A 21,352-nucleotide genomic window follows, 5' to 3' on the forward strand; every position below is an offset into this window, starting at 1 on the left:
ATCAAAACGCGGAGAAAATTTAAAAGTAAGCAAATTTAATCTCTCGAGAAGAGACCGAAGTCGCGAATTTAACCCAATTTTATTTCCAGCTAGTCGCCAATTTCACCAGGTAGTGGTCCACGATCTCCAGGGAATTTAGAAACCGAGAATTTTGGAAACGAACAAAGACGAGATGTGCGACGTTCACCCGCAACAACTAAAAAGGTGGGAGTCGGTATAAAGAGAGGAAATACTCGATGGTGATGGCCAGTGAGTTCAGTGAGAGTGCCGTGATCCTTATACCGATCTACCGTGAAAGTCAACCATGAAGGTACGCGTCCCACGATCATTGTGCGGAGAATTCTCAACGGTCCACGTGTGAAGTGTCCGATGCACGAAACTTTATCGAATTTCGTTCATTCTTCGGTCTCGGAGCCCACTGACGCGGGTATTCCTGGTCACGTGTCGATCGTGACACGAAATTTTCATCGTTACCTCGAGCTTCAGGGTCGATATCTTTCGGGAGAATCGACGAGGACTCGTCCACGCGGGTACAGTGTTCCTGTGGTTCGTTCCCTCGGGTTTCGATCGAGAATTCATCGTCGTTTCACGTGAAAGTAAAACGGGATTCGAAATACCACTCGTGGGTATCTTTACGCCCGACAATAGAGAAATTCGCGCGTAAACTCTCGTTGATCTTCGCACGAGAAGGTAAAAGTGCAAACGAGGATGACTGTCGCTAACGAGCGGTCGTCTGCCTCGCGATAAATTGCATTTCCCGCGATTGTTCCCTCTAACGGCTAGGATCGGGCTCGGTTGTACCATTCGAATTCCCAAGATCTTCGTTAACTTTTATCCCGCGCGTGATTTTTGCTCCATAATTCTAGATAATTAATCCACCGTTTGCACAAGAAACTTCTGTGCCATTTCTATGCGTCTCACCTTTATCCGTGAGTGCTTTTTCGTCTGTAGATTTAGATAATTAATCTTCCACTTTGCGAACAGACTCTATACTCTTTTGTATACGGTTTGCGACCTTTTGTGTTCGCTAGATCTAGATAATTAATTCTCCGATATTTGCGAAGAGACTTCTCTTTCCTTTTATCCGATGTATAATTTTTGATCCGTAGATCTAGATAATTTTGACAATTTTGATAATTTGCGAAGAAACTTCCACGGTTTTATTACTTCTCTTCGATAATCCGAGTGTACAATTACTTTAGACGTTGCTTGAACATTTTCTTCTTCGAATAAAATAGAATTTAATTAGAAGCGCGTAGAAATCCAAATTAGGTGACAAAACGATACAAAACGTTAGGTATCGATAGTCTTCTAGGTCCAAATATCAAATATTCCACACCTCGAGTGTTATCGTCTCCACCGAAGTATCCAATACGTGTTTCAATATTTTTTATTCGATCTCGTACGTTCGATCGTCTCGTACAGAGACTCGAATGTAGCTCGGTTCTTCCCTAGATTCGTCGACGAAACGAGCAGCGATTTCCTGTGAAAGTTGACATTGATTTGCATACGTGAGTTCAAAGGAAGAGGGACTGAAAAGGGTGCAACGTACGCGTTAGAGCGCGAAGAGAGTCGTCGGAGTCGTTTGCGATGAAAGGTACTCGCTGGACGTCAATTTGCAGAGATCTCGATAGTACCGGAAGCGATCTTCGCCGATCTGTCCGCGAAACGAACGTAGGGGTACCTTCGATTCGAAAGGATCGGGACTGTTTTGCTCCGGGTGATGTTTCTATCGTGTTACGGCTTGGTTGATGTTTTTTAGAAATCGCGGTGAGCGTACGGCTCCGTACGCTTCGTGTAGGAGCGTATGGTAACTGGGTCAAACGTTGACTCTATCAAGTGCAAGACCAAGGACGCTTTGATCACTTTCGTCCGGCCGAGGGAACTCCCCTTTCGCGGAGCGGTTAACCCAAAAACGCGGAAATAATAATGCTCGGCGGTTTGTTCTGCACTTCTGGTTCGTTTAACTCGTTGTTGGTACAAATTGAACGTTCCGGTATCAGTTACAGCCGCGTCTCGATGCCCACTCGACGGGACATCGTACCGGTAAAAGTATCTCCATTTAGACCCGATACGATAGACGAAATGATAAGACAACCGTCTCACGATTCCTTAAGTTGGAAAGTGTTCTAGAATTGTTGGCTCTCCGCGCGAGATGACACGTTTCCTCGGTGAGAAACGTCGCGACGAATTTTGTTACTTGTTCCTCGAGATGAACCAAATTTTCGCGTTTTTCTATCAACGTTTCTTGTTCGTCTGTCGTCGATGGATCACTTTTACGAGCATGTACCGTGCAACACGAAGGCGGTCGTTTCTGAAAATAGTTCCCAGCGTTTTATATATTTTTACCATCGCAGTTAAACAGGTTTCTCGCGTGGAAGTTTCGATTCTAGATTTCTATTTAATCTCCGGAGTGATTGTACGGAGGAAGAGTTCTAAATTATTTGCACTTTCAATGCGCAAAGACGAAGAAAAACCAGTTCCTCGAACAGTACCGGCCAACGAACGAGAAATTTTTCAAATTGTTGAAATTTCTACCGGCGTCTAATTTTATTTTTCGGTCGTATCGAGGTTAGATTTCGAAACAGAGCCACTTGTACCTTGCACTTTTGCGCTATTGGATGTACCTTTGTTTAAAATATAGTCTTCCGTATACAACGCGCCATAGAAACTATTGTTGTTGTTGTACTCGCGAATATTTATCCTTTATTGTACTTTATAGCTTACATCTGCCTTGTACTTTTTAGAAACAACTTTAGTTTCTTCTACAGTAGAAATAATTAAAATTTTTCGTTTCACTTTATCGTTTCGTTTCGAGTTTCATACGAGTTTATTCGATATGTGACACGAAGAAGTATATACAAAAGAAATAAGTACTTTTTTCCATTGAAGAAAATATCCAATGTAAACCAGAGCGTGACACGTTAATACGACGTTTAACCACGAGGTGTGAAATATACGGGTTGATTTCCGTTTAAATAATTTCGTACATAAAAATTAATTGTCGCTCGAGTTCGATATGTGGAGGAATGTTAGGCATTCAGGCAGGTTAATGACAATACACCTCTTTGATAATAATAATAATGTAATCGTTTATATTTAAATAAATTTAAGAACGAAACTCTCACTCTACTATTCACACGTTTCGATTTTCTGATCACGATCTGTTCACACTTAACAAAACCCTTTTTTTAACTGATGTTCCAGCCTAAAAACTCTAGACACGTTCTCAATGATCCACTCTCAAAACCGATATCGTAATGTAAATTATAAATGATAAACATCCGCTCGATACTCTGTCTCAAACACTTTTCATTCACACCCAGTCATACCGATATTTATCTCGTACCTACACTCGGCCATCTTGAAGTTGCATTTGCCTTCAAATATCTTCAACATCATCATTTTCACTATCTGATACGTCACTCGTTCCATTCGATCAGAGTTTCATAAACTTTGCTACCGTAGAGGTCTCTAATGACCCCACATGATCACCAACCTTTTGATACATATCGTTTCGCATCACTCTAATCACTTTGTAAGGTTCAAGAAACTTATTAATTAATTTCTGTCCAGGTCCTTGTTGGATACGCTCAGTAGCCACTAAATGGTCCTCGTGATACTTTCTTGTAGTTTTCCTCTTCTTGTTGAAATTGTTCTGGTTCTAATTTTGAATTTTAATGAGATTTTCACTGGCTTGTGTTCTCACTTCGTTTCGTTTTTCTTCAAAGGTAGAAACCCATTCTTGTTGCAGGATTTTTTTCGTTCGAGGATCATCTTTCAGGTACGCCAAACATAAAATAGAAAGGTGTTGTCCTAATACTTCCATGTAACGTATTATCAAAGTATTTCTTCACTAGTTCTAAATACTTATTTAGAAAATTAATTATCTAGCGACCATAAAAGGGAGAGACTATAGAAGAGAAGTTTCTTCGCAAATTGGAAGATTAATTATCTAAATCTATAGACCAAAAAGTACACACAGATAAAGGGAAGATAAATAGAAATACTAGAGAAGTTTCTTTACACCAGTCTTTCAAAGGCAGAGATCCATTCTTGTTCCAGGATTTCTTTCGTTCGAGGATCATCTTTTAAGTCCATATGCGCACCAAACGTAAGATAGAAAGGTGTTGCTCTAATACTTCCATGTAACGTAGTATCAAGGTATTGCTGCGCTAGTTCTAAATACTTATACCAGTCCTCCCTTTTGGGATCCGGTAATTTCGTAAGCAACTCTACGAGAGTCCGATTCACGCGTTCCACCTGTCCATTAGATCTCGGTGTTCCAGTAGTTGTCACCATATGCTGAATGTTCTTTTGCCCATAGTATTCTGCGAACTTCTTCGAGGTGTACACCGTCTCTCGATTCGAAATTATGCCCCATGGATTTCCAAATACGACCGATTGCTTTCGGAGTCTTATTATTGCTTCGACTGCATTCGTAATTCTGGTGACGTACAAATTGTTGAAATTTCTACAGACATTCAATCCTATTTGTCAGGACGTTTGGACATATCTTTGCGTAATAGAAACTATTGCTGTTGTTATCGTCACGAATATTTATCCTTCGCTGTCCTTTATAGATTACTTCTACGTTACACTTTTTTAAAAACAACTTTACTTTCTTCTACAGACATCCAATTCTATTTGTAAGCGCATTTGGACATATCTCTACGCAATAGAAACTATTGCTGTTATTATCGTCACGAATATTTATCCTTCGCTGTCCTTTATAGCTTACTTCTATGTTATACTTTTTTAAAAACAACTTTACTTTCTTCCACGGTACAAATAATTTAACTTTTCAAACACGGATCACTTTATCGTTTCGTGCGATCAAGTTTATTCGATGTACGACCCGAAAGAGTATATCCAAAAGAAATAAGTATTTCTCCTCGATTGAAGAAAATATCAAATGAAAACTAGAGCGTGGCACGTTAATACGACGTTTAACGCCGAGGTGTGAAATATACGGGTCGATTTCCGTATAAATAATTTCGTACATAAAAATTAATTGTCGCTCGTGTTCGATATAAAGATGTTTTTCATCGTTTTGGCCGCGTGGTCGTGGTCGTGGTCGTCGTGGTCGTGGTCGTCGTCGTCAATTTCTTCTTTTCCTTTTCTTTCGATACGACATGTGAAACCAGTAATTTTCTGTCAAGATCACCGTTTGTTGCGGTCACACACACGGACGTCTTCTAAAGCGGAACCCTACACCGCGCGTCCTCGTGTGACTTTCACCAAGAACCGCTCCACTTGCTGCATTCACGTTCCTACGTTTCGTACGCTCGGCTGATTTATAAATTCACGGATATGTTGCAATATTTTGTCGTTGTTAATTTGCCACGCGCAAATATCATTGATCGTTCGTTGTCGTGCAATCACCGCGCATAAAATTCTCTTCGGGACTGTGAAATTACCATCGAGACGTCATTAAACCATCGAGCTTGTTTCGATAATAACTTAACGAGTACAGTTATCGGCGCACGGTTCTCCGTTGGAATTGCTTCGGTAAAACACCATGAAACCCGACGAAATTGAAATACTCGAATCGGGACCGTAGCGGCCTATCAAACGTATTAGTGTTTCACGATTATTATTCAATTTCCCTCGTTCACCTCGTTCCGAGATTATTCCCGTTTCGTTCTCACTTGTATCTATTCGCGCATCTCGTTCGTTACGCGCGAGGTTTCCACGAAAGAAACATTTTCCATTCGACGGTACTCGAATCTTCGTCGATTCTCGATCTTCGTTTCGTAATTGGAACACGACTTTCGTTGCTCGCTCGGTTCTACAAAACGTAAACCTCTATTCGGTGAAATTCGAATCTCCGTCGATTCTCGATCATCGTTTCGTAATTGGAACAGCACTTTCGTTGAGCGCTCGGTTCTACAAAACGAATACTTCTGTTCGATAAATGTCCAATCCTCGTTTTGCGATCCGAGCGTTACTTTCGTTAGATGCCGCAAAACGAGAACTACTATTCGGAAAAATTCGAATCTCCATCGATTCTCGATATCCGTTTCGTAATTGCAACAACGCTTCCATTACAAAACCAAAACTTCGGTTTCTAATCTTAGCCGATTCTTTATCTTCGTTTCCTAATTAGAGTCCTACTCACGCGCTTCTACAAAACAGAGACACTATTCGACAAAATTCGAATCTCCATCGATTCTCGATATCCGTTTCGTAATTACAACAACGCTTCCATTACGCGTTACAAAACAAAAACTTCTATTTATTTCTAATCTTAGCCGATTCACGATCTTCGTTTCGTAATTACAACAACGCTTCCATTACACGTTACAAAACAAAAACTTCTATTTCTAATCTTAGACGATTCACGATCTTCATTTTGTAATTACAACACCGTTTCCATTACGCGTTACGAAACCAAAACTTCAATTTCTAATCTTAGACGATTCTCCATCTTCGTTTCGTAATTAGAGTCCCACTTCCGCGCTTCTACAAAACAGAAACACTGTTCGACAAAATCGCTATTCGAATCTCCCTCGATCGTCGTTTCGAACGTCAATCTCCGATCTGAAAACTTCGAATCCCTACCTTCCTGTCGCGTCTAACGAGCTAGCATCTCCCGACGCCATTACTCGTGACACCTACCGGGGGTGTTTCGTGTACGTCAACCGTGGCGTAAACCACTGACGGCGTATCGATGCGTTTTCAGTTACCGCAACTGTTCGCGTTCGTCTGCTGCTCGATGCTCGTCGTCACGCGGTCCGAGGGCACGGAATCGGGTCAGCAGGAACTGCGGGCACGGGCGTCAGCGCAACTGGAGCGATTGGCGCCGTACCGGAGGTCACCTGCAACGGACCGGGTAGCGTCCGACGAGCAATGGCAGTTACTCGAGACCACGGCCAAGGATTCAGGGACCACGGAGCTGGACGAGCGACAAATAGCGTTCGAGATCTATCGTATTCTACCGGAGAATCTTCAGAAGGACATCGCGAGACGAATTGGCGGGAATCGTGCGATGATCGAGCTCTTCGCCGATCCGAAGTACACGGAGTTGATGCAGGACAGGATAAAGAGGTCCGGGTCGAAGGGTGGTTACGGTAGCAAACGGGAGGGATACACTTACGAGGGATACGAAGGACCACCGGACGGTGGTCAACCTCCCGAAGACTATGGAGGTTACGGGCCAGAGGAACACGCAGGAGGTGAACACTACGGTCAACCCTACGGTGGTTATCCACAGTCGTCCGGTTCCGATTCAGGAGGGATTATAAAGGGATCCGCGAGCCTGATCGGCGGCATAGCCAAAGGCATTATCGGCGGCCTCGTCAGTGCATCGGGCAGTGCATCAAAAGGTTCGTCCTCGGTCTCAGCATCGAGCGCGTCCTCCGCGAGTTCCTCATCGAGCTCGTCCTCTTCGGGTAACCACAACAAGCCAGAATATGGACAAGTTTATTCGGTAACTATGTAATTATTCGCTGAGGCTAATTTACGTGCGACTACGGCGTGGCTCGATCGGTGCCGACACGATTACTATCGGGTGGCTAAGTACAGTGATGCTTGTTCAAATTTGAGTAAATTGGAAATTTTGGATAATGAAATTGTCGCGGAAGGGTGTAGATTTTATGTTGGGGGAATTGTCTCGAGTTTGAGTCTCGAAGGAGAACAAATGTGACGGAAGTAGCCGAGGAAATAGCGCGTAGGAATGGTCGAGCTTGAGCAGTTGAAAGAAATTATAAAAATTAAAATTTTACATTTTTACGTTTTATCTTTGAGATAATAGTATCGATGGATCGTTGAGGTTCTCCCGATCAAAACGAGTCCAAACACGACGCGAATCGGACGAACTTTGTTCTTAATAAGTTCAAACGTCTCGGATAGCGTGACTGATCAAATAATGGTAAAATTTCTCCAATGTATGCCGTGTTTGTACTCGTATCGACCGGGAGAAACTCGCCAATCTGCCGATACCGTTATTTCCAAGATACAACGAAAAATGTAGAAATTTTAATTTTTCTAATCGGACTGTTTCTTTCTCGCTCGCTCTTGCTGTACTCACTCGCTGTCTTCGTTCGTAGAATCGGATTACGCGCAAACACCGAGCAGTGGGGGGAATGGTGGGGATGGATAGTTGAAATTTAAACGGGACAACTCTATTAAAGTTTAAACCAGCATTACTGTAATAGGCGGAACCTCGACAATTCAATATGTATTAATCCGACTCGTTGGCGAAAGTTATGAACGCCCGGAAGCGAACGATCAACGGGAATTCTGGTACCGCTTTAAAATAAGAACGGAATTTTTAATATTTAGAAAAGCTTTACGCAATCCTCCACGAGCGAAAGTCACGGGAAGGTTAAACAGTTTGAACCGTACTGTAACATTTCATGGCGTCGAAACGCGTATTTGAGAATCACGAGGGAGAGTGCGATGAATTTTCTTTCCTTTCGTCGGAAATCCCCGCGATCGACGTACACGGACGCTTTAAAATTACTCGAACCCGATCCCGTGAACGAAAACGAAACGTTTCACCGATTTTGTTTCTGACGCGAGGGCAAGAAAAAAAAAAAAAAAAGAAAAAAAATCAGAATCGAGCAACGAGTACGTAGGATCGTAGAACAGAACGATACACATATCGATATTAACCGCACGAAGGAAAACCATTATGTGGGTCGTCGAGGTTGCAATTAAGGAGGGAAATCTTAGCTGGTTCTCGTCACGGAGCGCCCTCTCCTCCCCCCACCCCCTTTATATTCGATCGTTTTTGCAGCAAGGATTTCACGACCGAAATGAAAAAAAATTAGCCAACGATCCGACGAAATTATTTTCCATGGATTGACGACCACGTTCTTTACGATCGCGATGGACAAACGTACTTTTACTCTTGCCTCGAAGATACAGTCGAACTACTCCAACGGTACAAATTTTCCGATCGAACGTAACCGATCGCGATTATCCGGTTCGTTAATTCGCGACCGATATCGAAATTTTATATACATCGTGCGATCAGGATTATTAACAGTTGTTCGACGTGAAACTATTTTACCACGATGTGCCACCGTGGCTCGACTCTGCGGCGGTCTGGATCTTATTTTATCGCTGAAACGATAACGTTGACACGGAGATGTTTGAAATTTTGGTTCGTTAATCCACTCTCGATCGAAATTATCACTCGGGCGCCCTTGTGTAGCGAAGCCAGCGAAAGAACGGCACTAATGGCACGCAACTCACTTACTTCTAAGATACACGTATTATATTAGGATATAGGCTCGTTATATTTAATCAATGCTGTATCGGGCGACTCACAATATTCAATAAAGTATAGAGATTAAAATCGCGTCTCGATTGATTTGCGCGTGCTGCGTGTCTCTTGGTTAATTGAATTTTTCTATGATAGTACGGCGATAAGGCGTTCGACGTTTGGGACTTCAAAAAGGCGATCGTTAGCACGTTAATGCAAGCGGTAAAAGCCATAAGTGGCGGTGTGATTGCTTTGAAAGGTCAGCTTATCAAAGGAAGTGGTTACCTTGTTTCATCGAAAGGCAAAATAATTGCCACAACGGGGGATGCGATCACGTCCCTTGGACGTAATATCGCGAAGAGTGCCGCACAACCACCGGAACCGCCCCATCCTGGTTATGCTTACGATCATCCTCCGGAAGGCGGTGAGTTTCAATAATTACGACACGCGGAGTGGTGTTCCATTAATCTCGAGGACCCGTCGATTCTTTCAATTCTCGTTGTCGAAAACGCGCAAACGTGTTTCAATGGTGATTCCTTATGTCATGCGTGGAACAGAAACGATCAATTTCGAGGAGAACGCGTAACTTAATAATCGTAACGATTATTTTGCTCGAGAACTAATTTTATATAGAACTGATTTTTTATAGAGAATAAAGTAACTCGTTACCGATCGTTTCTCGATCGAGAACTAATTTTTGATAGAACTGATTTTTGATAGAGAATAAAGTAACTCGTTACCGATCGTTTCTCAATCGAGAACTAATTTTTGATAGAACTAATTTCTGGTAGCAAATAAAGTAACTCGTTACCGATCGTTTCTCAATCGAGAACTAATTTTTGATAGAAAATAAAGTAACTCCGTACCGATCGTTTCTCGATCGAGAATTAATTTTAAATAGAACTAATTTTTCATTTCTATTTTAGTTAGAACTAAAACCAGTGACTTTCTTTTGAACAGAAATTGTTCTCGATAAAATAATTAATTTCGAGTAGAACACCGCCGTTTAGCAATAAGAATCGTTACCTCGGTCGGAGAATAAGTAATTTCGGATAATCGCAAGCTGTTGAAAGAACGATTGCAAACGTAAAGAATGCACGCATTGCTCCAGCATCGAAGAAGTAATACGAAACGAGGAGGGGTGCAATTTTTCAAGAGATCGATCGAAAGGTTCACCGGTAGAAGCAATCGAATTGATCCTAACGGTTCGTGACCCTCGTAAGGTGAAATATAACGAAAGAAGGTATACGACTTTTATCGTTTCAAATCTTCCCTGTGCAACGGCGCGCGAAACGAATTGCCGTGAAAAATTTACTCGCGTTGGAAACACGCTCTGCTTTGTGCCTGAACGTTCACGGACTAATCTCGCAATGAAACGACAGGTCACCAGGAAATCTACGATGGACCACCGCCGGGTGTCGAGGAGTACAACGAATCCGGTGACGTGTACCATGGGAATTCGAATTACGAATCGGCTCCAGACGGTAAGACTTTCTATCGTTGAGAGACGACCTTTAACGCCACGTATCGCCGCTAATAGCTTCCATCTAACCGCGCTTAAGGCGAGTTTCCATGTGAACAACGTTTCGGGTAACACGTGGCCAATGACAAGCGCGAGGCAAAGTACAATAACATCGCGAGACAACACGTGGCTCGAAATGAGACGAAAATATAGTATATCGAAATTTCACGGGAGCTTTGGTAATTAATAGTATCTATACGGTTGTTCGGGAAATCGGTTCGTTTTTTTTTTTTTTGGTGAAAATGAAACACGAATTTTTTTAGAGTGTATAAATATTTTAGTAAATTATATATTCTCCATTTTGGAAAACGAAATGATTTTTCGAATAATTCAATATTTATTATTGATTATACGAATCATTGTTAAGGTTCGAGAACGAGCACAATGAATTTAATACTCCGGATAAAAAAATTCAATTTGTACACTCTTCTTTGGTGGAAATTAACTTTGATAGACACAGCATAAATGATAGTCCAGGTAGTGAATAGTGTTTGACATTGTGTATAAAAACAATCAGATTTAGGCAATATGTCGCCCTGGACAATTGGTTTTCTTTTTCATCATCTTGGTTTTCTTCTTTTTCTTCCCCTGTTGTTTAAAGCTATCTCTGAATGCTTGTGACAGTGGTATAAACACATGACTTTTTTAATAATATTGGCTTGGGCTTTTTAACAAAATTTTTAACAAAATTTTTGTTCAGTTCTTTTTATACCGAGAGCGCTTTTAATGTAATTTTCACCGCACTTTCCGAGGATAACCGTTATTAGCGTGTCATGCATTATATGTAAAAATCGTCTGAATTTAAAGAATGAATTTAAAAAAATTAAAGAACGAAGACATTCACTGTTTTGTGAACAGTAAGTTTCTGAATTTCAAGAATGATTCCTATGAATCCTTCAATAGGAATTACACCCATTGAAAAAGAAGTATGAACAATTATACAAGTTGTGGGATATCGAAGAACAAATAAACTCTTTTCGTTAAATAAATAAGAACTACGCCAATGAGAAAGTATCACAAATACAAAAAAAATCATCCAAGTTCCAGGTGTGATCCCAGAATAGAATAGAAATATCCCAGTCCGAGATTGATTAGTGAATTGTAGCTTGAGTTATCGCGCGGGTTAATTGAAATTCTCGATGGTCGTTGGTTGGTTGTGTACGCGTGCGAAAATAAATAGCCAGTCCTCGATGCCAAAGTGTAACGTGCAGTGTTCGAGGGGGAAAAAAAAATACGGTGAGAGGCACGGAGGAATCCTGGCGGTGGAGTCTGTCGAGCGTTTTGAAATAAAGAAAGTAAAAGCGGTCTTCGCTTTCAAACTAGATTCTAATCCCCAGAACTTTCATTCGCGGGGAGCGATCCAACGGGGTCTGGGATACTGGAACTCGGTGTTCCGCAATGGAGATCACGAATTCACCGACGATCGTTGGGTTCGACGTTTCGAGAACGCGTTCCGCCTAAACGGGCGACGATTTTCACCGCGAAAGATCGGCAACAGGACTCGCGCGATCGTATCTTCGCAAACGAGCGAGACGTCGTCCCGCGCGCGTGCCTCACCTCCGTGGGATTCTCTCACGAGGTTCTCGAAATTCGGTGTAACTATTCGTAATTATTCGCTTTCGCTGCTGCACGGCCTCGGATCGTAAAACATTTTACGCGACGCACTTTCTACGGTCAATTTCACGACCTCTATGCAAAATATTCTATTTCCTGGTCCGTAAATCAAGGTGTACCGAAAACCTGGCTACCCCCGGCTAAAATTCGCGCTAGAAACGGGGTCAGGGAGATCCTACCGCTCGAGGTGGGACGAGAATAGCGAAATTGCATCGGAGGTTTCGTTTTCGCGAAAAATCCGTCTGAAGATCGATCCGGTGCGCGTGTACCTTATTGTATTAGGTTGTTCGATAAGTTTTGTCGTTCGATAAAGCCTTACATATCGATAAAACTTATCGAACAACCGATATGTAAGGCTTTATCGAACGACGAAACTTATTGAACAACCTATTGTATACACCGTGAGCAAAAATTTGTAGTATGAACAAGGTCAGGGAGATTCTACGGCTCGAGATGAGACGAGAATAGCGAAATTGTATCAGAGGCTTTGTTTTTTGAGAAAAATGCGTTCGATGATCGATCTAGTACGCGTGTATACTATATACACCGTGAGCCAAAATTTCCGGTATGGTCGAGGTCAGAGAGATTCTACGGCTCGAGACGAGACGAGAATAGCGAAATTGCATCGGACGTTTCGAAAAATATATATTTGGAAATCGATCTAGTACGCGTGCACCTAATCGATGACTGAGGTTACGGATTTCGTTACAAACGGCCATTACGATTGTTCTTATTCAGGATACGACGTCAAGCACTATTTACTCTCGGGGCTATTATTTATGCTACCGACGATAACTGTTGGTTTCCATCGAAGTTAGTTTCCACCAACGAAGAGTGTACAGATTCGATTTTTTCATCGGGAGTATTTGATTCGTTTCCTTCGTTCGCAAATCGTAATAAAGATTCAATGGAGGCAAGTATCGATGGTAAACAGTGATTAACGCTCTCGTGCAATTGTTTTTCTTCCATACTTTCTTCTTATTTCGAGCCCTAGAATCTCCCTGAGCTTTATTTGTGCCACGAATTTTGGCCCGTGAAATTACGCGTGGGTTGCAAAGTGGTGATTTGGTGTATTATTAAATATACACAGTGTACACAATCTAACGATTCGGTGTATTATTAAATATACACAGTGTATACAATCTAACGATTCGGTGTATTATTAAATATACACAGTGTATACAATCTAACGATTTGGTGTATTATTAAGTATACACAGTATATTGTCTATACATATGTACTATATGTATATAGTCTAGTAGCGGTAGTTGTTTTCTGTAAACAATGCAAGAAAGTAATAGAACCTCAGAAACTGGAACCTCTTCCCGTCTTTTGTCTCGGGACCGTTTTTAATGGGTTCGCTTTCTAATCGGGAAAGCAACATTTCGTTTCACGTATTTCAGATAAGATAATGCGGGCATGTGGACATTAGAAATGCTACCACGGAAGGAAAGTAATGCACTCTTTTACTAAACAAGAAAAGTAATTTGCTTTTTAACTATTCCGCTTTGAGCAGGTACTTACTACTACATTTGTACATTGTATCCGCATACTTCAAGTTGCAAGAAGTTTATCGCTAACTAAAAATTAATAAACATTAATAGGTAGACAGTTGCATCGCTTAACGTGAAACTCGCTTAACATTAATGAATTCTAACAAGGTGATTGCTGCGCATTACTCCTCTCTATTTCCCAATTGGCGGTGTACGTTTACTATTGTACCTCTCAACAATGGTGCGTAAAATAATCTCGGGACGTTGTAATTTGAATAATTTTATGCTTGAGAAGTTACTTTGTACGTCGTCGCTATATTTGAGGAACGTCGTGCGTAATCGCTCGTTTGTACTCTTACGCTCGAAAGTCTCGAGACACCTGCAATGTGTTTTGTAACAGAATTTTAGTGTCCGGTAATTTTCGTATATTTTTGAATAATTTAATTCAATTACTTCGACATCTCGTAGATTCGAGTCGATTCTAGTAGCTCTTTCGATTTTGCTAAATTTACGAAAGATCCGTCAATTGTACCGCAACAGAAACTTGATAATATTACAACGATAACTCTGAAGAAATCAATCGCAGAGATGCCAAAATTTATAGAGGCTGTAACCCTACATCTCTCTTGGTGTGTAAAATGTGTAATAGAAAATTTCTTTAAACGTTCTCGGCGGTTCTATAATTTCTTTTAAGTCCAGATACGTAAAATTTGCAACCTGTCCCAAGACTCTCGAGCATTTGTGTACTCTGTACACGTTCTTCTGTTCCACCCTACGAATTCCTATTGAATCGAGTATCGCGTCGATATACAACGTAACTAGTTCAAACGACTAACCGCAATTCCACGAAACGGTGAACGTTCAGAGCCGACTGACAGACATCACAATTTACAGTCGATGACCACGCCGGTCTCCTGATCGTGAAACAAACGAAACCGGACCACCACGACGACCATCACGCGGACTTGGATGCCCAGAAACCCGCTCTGACGAACCCGGAGGACAATTACCACGGCCCGCTGCCAGACTTGGGCACCAAGAACATCAAGCACACCCTGGTGGGGAACATAGACATCTACCAAACACCCAACCAAGGGAACCACGTCGGAGAGACGCATCATCATCAGCCAACCAGCTACGAAGTACCGATTCGTCACTCGTTGGACGATCATAAACCGGTGCAAGACTACCCGATCTATCCTCCACTTGTTTCCGGTCCTCCAGCGAATCTTCACAATCCTTTGACCATTCAACAGAGCATCGAGTACCCACCGATACACATTCAGTACCAGCAACCGAGCAAAGGAGCCTTCGAACTGTCCAACGGAGACACCTCCATGAACGATCTATCGGTATACTCGAGCTTCTCGATCGGCATGGATCCAGATTTAGAATCGATCAAGATATCCTCGGTAAATCACGGTCCTGGCCCGTTCGAGCTACCGAAATTGCAACCACGTCCAAACTTTCACGGTCTGGCACCGAACCCTTTCTCCGGGGCAGCGTTGCAAGGACCTCTGAAGATACCGCTGTTGAATCCGTACTTGACGCCTCATTGGCCGAGTCAGGGATTGCTCCAACCGATCTCTGGTTTCGATGCCCACGGTACCTTCCGGAGAAAGAGCAACGTTCAAAGAAGAAGATCCGTCAACGGTCTTGCTCACCGTATCAGACCACACCGGGTGTAATTTAAACGACTGACCGCAGGTAATTGGAACCGTTGGCACCGTTTGATACAGTGAACTCCGCGCCAACTACCCATCCAGTGGGTTTTACACCTGACAGTGGTGTACGCGTGTAAGAAAGAGTTAAATCGTTCGGATTCTGGATAACGAGGATGTTCCATAGTAGAGAGACGGTTCTTCGAGATCTTGAGCGAGTTCACATTGCGCGAAGCTTTCGAGCGGATCAGTTTCGGTCACTTTGCGGAGTAATAGGAGACACTGTACGGTATCGTAAAACGTGGTTGATTTTTAAATAAAAGATCGTAGCTCTGCATGTCGGTTGTCGTGTCGAACACCGAGCTACAACACCGAAGTGCTTCTTGGTCATCTGAGCACCAACTGGAACGGTGATTGTAATTCCATCGGCGATAAGACTCTCTGCGTAGTGTTGAGAGGTAGTTTTCGAGAGGATAGTGACATTTACGTCTATTTGCGTAGCGATTGGACACTGTCGTTTACCGACTTGTAACTTCTATCAACGCTTCGATATTGTAACAGATCACTAGGAATAATTCCGCTACAGCGTCTCTCTTCCTTTCATCTTCGAGATTAGAATTCCATGCTCCAATCTGCAACAAGTTGCAAGGATGTTCGCTCTTGGACCATCTTCCCTGCTGAACTTCAAACACCGCTCCATCAAGGTTGTGGATCCTGTGTTTCCAGAGGTTTCTTTCCGTAAAATGAACAAAGTCGTTCTTAATTAACACGTAACTTCACCTGATACGTATCTCGCTAATCTTCGGATCTTCACTTTTTCAGAAAGAAAAGATTCACGATCTCTGATCGAAGACGTAGCATGGATACGAAAAACGAGGGAAAATTTAAGAGAGCAAGGTATGATATAGATTTCTGGACTTTAGTACAGATGGTACCTGTTGTGTACAAGACACCAGAGTTGTCGGATTCGAAACAGACTATTTTGGATACACCAGATACAAGAGACTCTGGATGTGCAGGACCGGATACAGACGATCTTGAATAGATAAGGTTCGATGCAGACGATCCTGGATAGTTGTTGACGAAGATTTCCAATCGAGGCGGGAAACGTCAGCTCGTTTGAGAATAACCGAGACGACAACTATCGGGACAGTGTCGGACCGAGTTGGCGCGATTAGGTTCGAAGTTGTCCATCGTTTCGCACGAGCTGCGAATGCTCGCGAGTGTTTTGGCGATCGGTGTGCCGCCACGTGCGACGTGGAATACACTTGATACACTTAAAGTGAAAAGGAACTGCATTCGGAGCGGGCACGAGTGTGCGCGCGCGATATGCCCGTCGGTAGGTCTTCCGATACACCATACTACGGGCTGTTAACGGTTTTTATAGGACTTAATACCGCCGATCCCGGATTGATCAGATTACACACATACGTACGTTGCCGCGCGCTGCGGGATTCCGAAGACGTCGTATATCAGGGTCACGATGCAGATGTTCCCGAGCACGTTGGACACGTACAGACGTCTCCGTAGCTACAATACAGGGTGATTCTCACACCGGTGGACTCGCAAGGCGGCCTGAACGACCCAGTGATAATCGAGACTCTCGTTTTTGGTAGACGTTGCACGCGTAACGCGACAAACTCTAATCTCCGTTACGTCACGCACGACGCGACAAAGTCTAATGTAAACTAGCAACGCGGAATTACGGCTGAGGTGTCTAGACGACGATCTTTGAGTTCACTGGTGAGAGAATCACTTTGGGTAACCGTACGTAAGCTTGGAGACTGGTGGTGAAGTATTGATGGGAAGTTAGAGGAACTAGGTAACCTTCGAAGGGTTATCATCGCAAGAGAGGGATAAGACCTGTCCAGAATCGTCTGTAACGAACCTCACCTATCCAGGATCGTCTGCATCGAACCTCATCTATTCAGGATCATCTATATGCATCCAGTCCTGCACATTCAGAGACTCTTGTATCTGGTGTATCCAAAATAGTCTGTTTCGAATTCGACAACTCTGGTGTCTTGTACACAACCGATACCATCTGTACCAAATCTCAAAAATCATCTGTACCATACCTTGGATCTTTTGTACCGACTTGGACAGGTTCAGGCTTGTCGATATCAACTTTCACTTATCCACTCGTCAACGTTGACTTCTGTCAACACTTACGAATATCTCGCGCGAACATCAGCGCTTCTAATCTTCGTCAACGAAGATCTAACGCCATCTGACATCCTCAATTGTCAAACAATCGATACCATTCCGACTGCGACAAACACAGTGCACAATTCAAGTTCCCAATACTTTCGTCTCAACGTTCGCGTGTCCTTCGATCCCCGATCTCTTTAACTGATGCGTTCTTCGGGTCTTTCTCGACCCGTCCTCGCAATACATCGTTTCTCCTCGGTTAGAGCCATCGTGACGGATGCAATTGAACGCTCCTGTACTTTCCATTGTATCGTGGAGCTAAAACACTCGAGTTCCATAGACCGGGGACATTCTCCCCCAAAGATCTTGGTTACACGTATCTCTTCGAAGATAACGAACGTTATCGTTATCGAGGATTCGTCGACGTTATCTTTCATCGATCAAACGCGTACAGTCCTGTTTGAAAACGAAGGGATCGTTTCGTTCTTTTCTAAGAAAGGATCGTCTCGTTCGTGTGGCTGCACGTGACTTACCCTGCATTCGCATCGTCTGTTGCAGTGGTCTATTTCTACGCACCCCACTGTGAGTGGACTCGGAAGGCACAACGGGTGGTTGAATTTGCATCGGAAGAAGAAGAAGAATCGCTAGATCCTCGTAAAAGGTTGCACGAGGATGACCAACGAGGAGTTTCCGCGCGACACAACGATACACACCCGTTCGAATTGTGTTTTCGGCGTTTATTTACCTAGTCGACGAGAGAGGACCGGAAGATTTCACAGACGAGTCCGTTATTCGCGAATGGACGTGTGTCCTCGTGGAGTAATTCGCGAAAAGAAAACCGTACGAAATGCAAACACGAACGATCGCGAACCGACTCGCGAGTCAACGTAGCCCGGAGAATACATCTCTACACCGTTTGTGTTTTCCTTTGTGATAAATACTGTATCGAGAACAATCTGTACAGTATTTTTGCGTAATTGTTACACTAAGTTATTTACCGTTGTGCCTCGGTTGTCACGATCGTGAAGAAAACGAAACGTCGTTCGTCGAACGTTTACGACGGGAACGTAAACGCACGGAGAGTGTAAAATTTTGTACATAAAAAGCAGACGCGATTCTTTCCCAACGATTCCGATCTTTATGCAACGGAAAAGGCCATAAAAATACGAATAACTACTTCCTCTTATCCTCTTCTCTCTTACTCGAACGTTCGTTGGAATTCGTTACAGATTTTAACGATACCTTTGAACTCGCGTCGAACGCCAACGAACGAACCCAATATCCCTTACTCGTTTCTAAGTTTATAAATAAATATTTTTCTTTACCGTTAACCGTGACTCGTTTATTACCGCTCGGAAATTTCTCTCGATACACGACCGAACGGATCCATTTATTTTATTACACGCTATTTACGTACTTTCTATTTTAGTTCTAACACACTGTTTAATATGTTATCCGCGTTTCGATCGATCCGACATCGATTTAACGCGATATTTCACCGATACGAAACCACTCCAAACGTAACACGAACACACGACGAGGGGAATTACCCGATCTTCGCGATCTTTCGTCGAAAATACACCTCGTTGTTATTTCTGTCACCGTAAATGACGGTCATTACGCGAAGTACAATGAACGACATCCACGAAATAAATCGTTCGGAGCAACGTCCAGCCTCGATCTCCTTCCATCAAGTATCACAGACGGTACAATGAACTTTAAAACCTAAATGATACCTGCTCTTTCCGCGTACCCGTCTCAAAGGTGATCGACGATCTTCAAAAGTGCGAATATTCGACGTTGAACGATTATTACCGATTACGATTTTTGCGACGCTCGGGACGAACCGTCGCGATGAAAAATATTTTTAAACATCGCGATTCTATCCCAAGAAAATTCTATTTTTACAAAAAAAAAGAAAATACAATTTAACATTCCGATCACCGCTGCTCCATCTATGGAACTATCGTTGATACAGTATCTGCATCGAAAGCAACTTGTGCGTGCAGTGCTTCTTTCTATTGAAATCGATGCGTCGATTTGTCGGATATAAATACGTTTAACTCACGACGATTGTTCGGAATTTAATACAATATTAACCATACTCGATTTCGGTACACTTGGAGTAAGTGTTGAGAGTGTTTTTCGTGTTTGACTCGAAACAGGGAGACGTTTCTTTTCTATTATTCAAAATAGCGACGATATTAAGATGGCCTGTTTCTAGTGGGACACCCTGTAGTGGGTCACTGGATCACACACGTTGGTCCGCGCGTATCCACGCACACAGGTGTATTCTCACGAGGAAACCCAGTAGCAGGATATGGAGAGAAACGGCGTTTGACCGGTCTTCGATCGTTCTGTCCATCTGTCGAGTCACGGAGGCCCCGTGATACAGTCACAAATCGACTTTCCTGTCATCCCGATTCGTCTTTTTTCCCTTCTTTTCGTTACACGACTCATCGTAACGCGTTCACGAAAACGATCGAATTTTATCCGGCACCTGAACCAAAATTTTCAACCATTCAATCCGAAGAATGTTCTCGCGAAGAAATTGTTCGAGACTTCGCGAAGAAATTGTTCGAGATTCGCGAAGAAATTGTTCGAGATTTGCGAAGAAATTGTTCGAGACTTCGCGAAGAAATTGTTCGAGACTTCGCGAAGAAATTGTTCGAAACTTCGCGAAGAAATTGTTCGAGATTTGCGAAGAAACTGTTCGAAACTTCGCGAAGAAATTGTTCGAGACTTCGCGAAGAAATTGTTCGAGATTTGCGAAGAAATTGTTTGAGATTCTCGAAGAAATTGTTCGAAACTTTGCGAAGAAATTGTTCGAGATTCGCGAAGAAATTGTTGGAGATTCGCGAAGAAATTGTTCGAGACTTCGCGAAGAAACGTTTCACTCGAGCGTAGCAAAAATACGAATGCAAAATTTGGAAATTTTTCAATGAAATATCAACAATCGCTTCGAAGTATCGGTCGAAATCGTCCCGCGTACCGTCACGATGAAAATTGTTTCCCGTGAGTCGCTTTTCCAAATGCGTACAAAGTTGGATACTTCAAACGAGGCGATACGAAGCGACTCGCAACGAGGTAAACCATCGAAACGTGTTCGATCGCAGAAGTCGAGCTCGATGAGCGCGCGAAACGTTTCTCCGCGATCAAAGTTCGCACGAATTAAATTCTAACGTACCATTAACGATTTCTCGTTGAAATTCTCTTATCTTACGAAGTGGAATGACAGATCGAAGGCAGACGGAGCTGTTACCGACTTCCTGTACTAATAACGCGAGAATCTAGTTCCACTGGAATGTGTAAATTAATCGCGAGAGGAGAGGGGATCGTGAATATATAAAGCGACAGTCTTATTTTTAACCGAGTAATTTTTCGCTTCGAATCAATGCGCGTAAATTTCCCAACGTGAATGAAAGAAAAACGAAAAATGAAGAGAAACAGGTGGAATTTAATTACGTGGAACTCGATTAATAATTCCACCGGTCTCGTTGGGAAACACGGACGTGAATACGAGGAAAATCGGCGGCGATACCGCTCCAAAGCGAATCGCACGCTCGTAGAGGAGAATTGGCTCGCGATAGCGGCGATTCCGTCGTGCTCGCGGTACGAACAATGGAAAATTGGGAATTCCGTTAAATTTCATGGAACCAACGACTTTTCCCGGTTACGTTCCGCATTTCGAAGCAGC

General features: G+C 42.8%; 1 protein-coding gene across 2 annotated transcripts; it reads left to right on the top strand.

Annotated features, from left to right (window-relative positions):
* The first annotated feature begins 265 nt into the window (after positions 1-265).
* LOC143144366 (uncharacterized) lies at positions 266-18,980 on the top strand. Of its 2 annotated transcripts, none has more exons than XM_076306693.1 (6): positions 266-310; positions 6,686-7,432; positions 9,371-9,638; positions 10,597-10,698; positions 14,738-15,550; positions 18,214-18,980. In XM_076306693.1, the coding sequence occupies exons 1-5, from the start codon at positions 305-307 to the stop codon at positions 15,529-15,531; spliced, it is 1,917 nt and encodes a 638-aa protein (XP_076162808.1). In that variant the 5' UTR covers positions 266-304; the 3' UTR covers positions 15,532-15,550; positions 18,214-18,980. The 2 variants fall into 2 exon arrangements, with proteins under 2 accessions (XP_076162808.1, XP_076162809.1); XM_076306694.1 differs by lacking the exon at positions 266-310 and adding an exon at positions 650-690.
* Positions 18,981-21,352: the final 2,372 nt, after the last annotated feature.

This window comes from Ptiloglossa arizonensis, chromosome 3 (assembly GCF_051014685.1).
Source record: "Ptiloglossa arizonensis isolate GNS036 chromosome 3, iyPtiAriz1_principal, whole genome shotgun sequence".
In the NCBI taxonomy this organism is placed as follows: domain Eukaryota; kingdom Metazoa; phylum Arthropoda; class Insecta; order Hymenoptera; family Colletidae; genus Ptiloglossa; species Ptiloglossa arizonensis.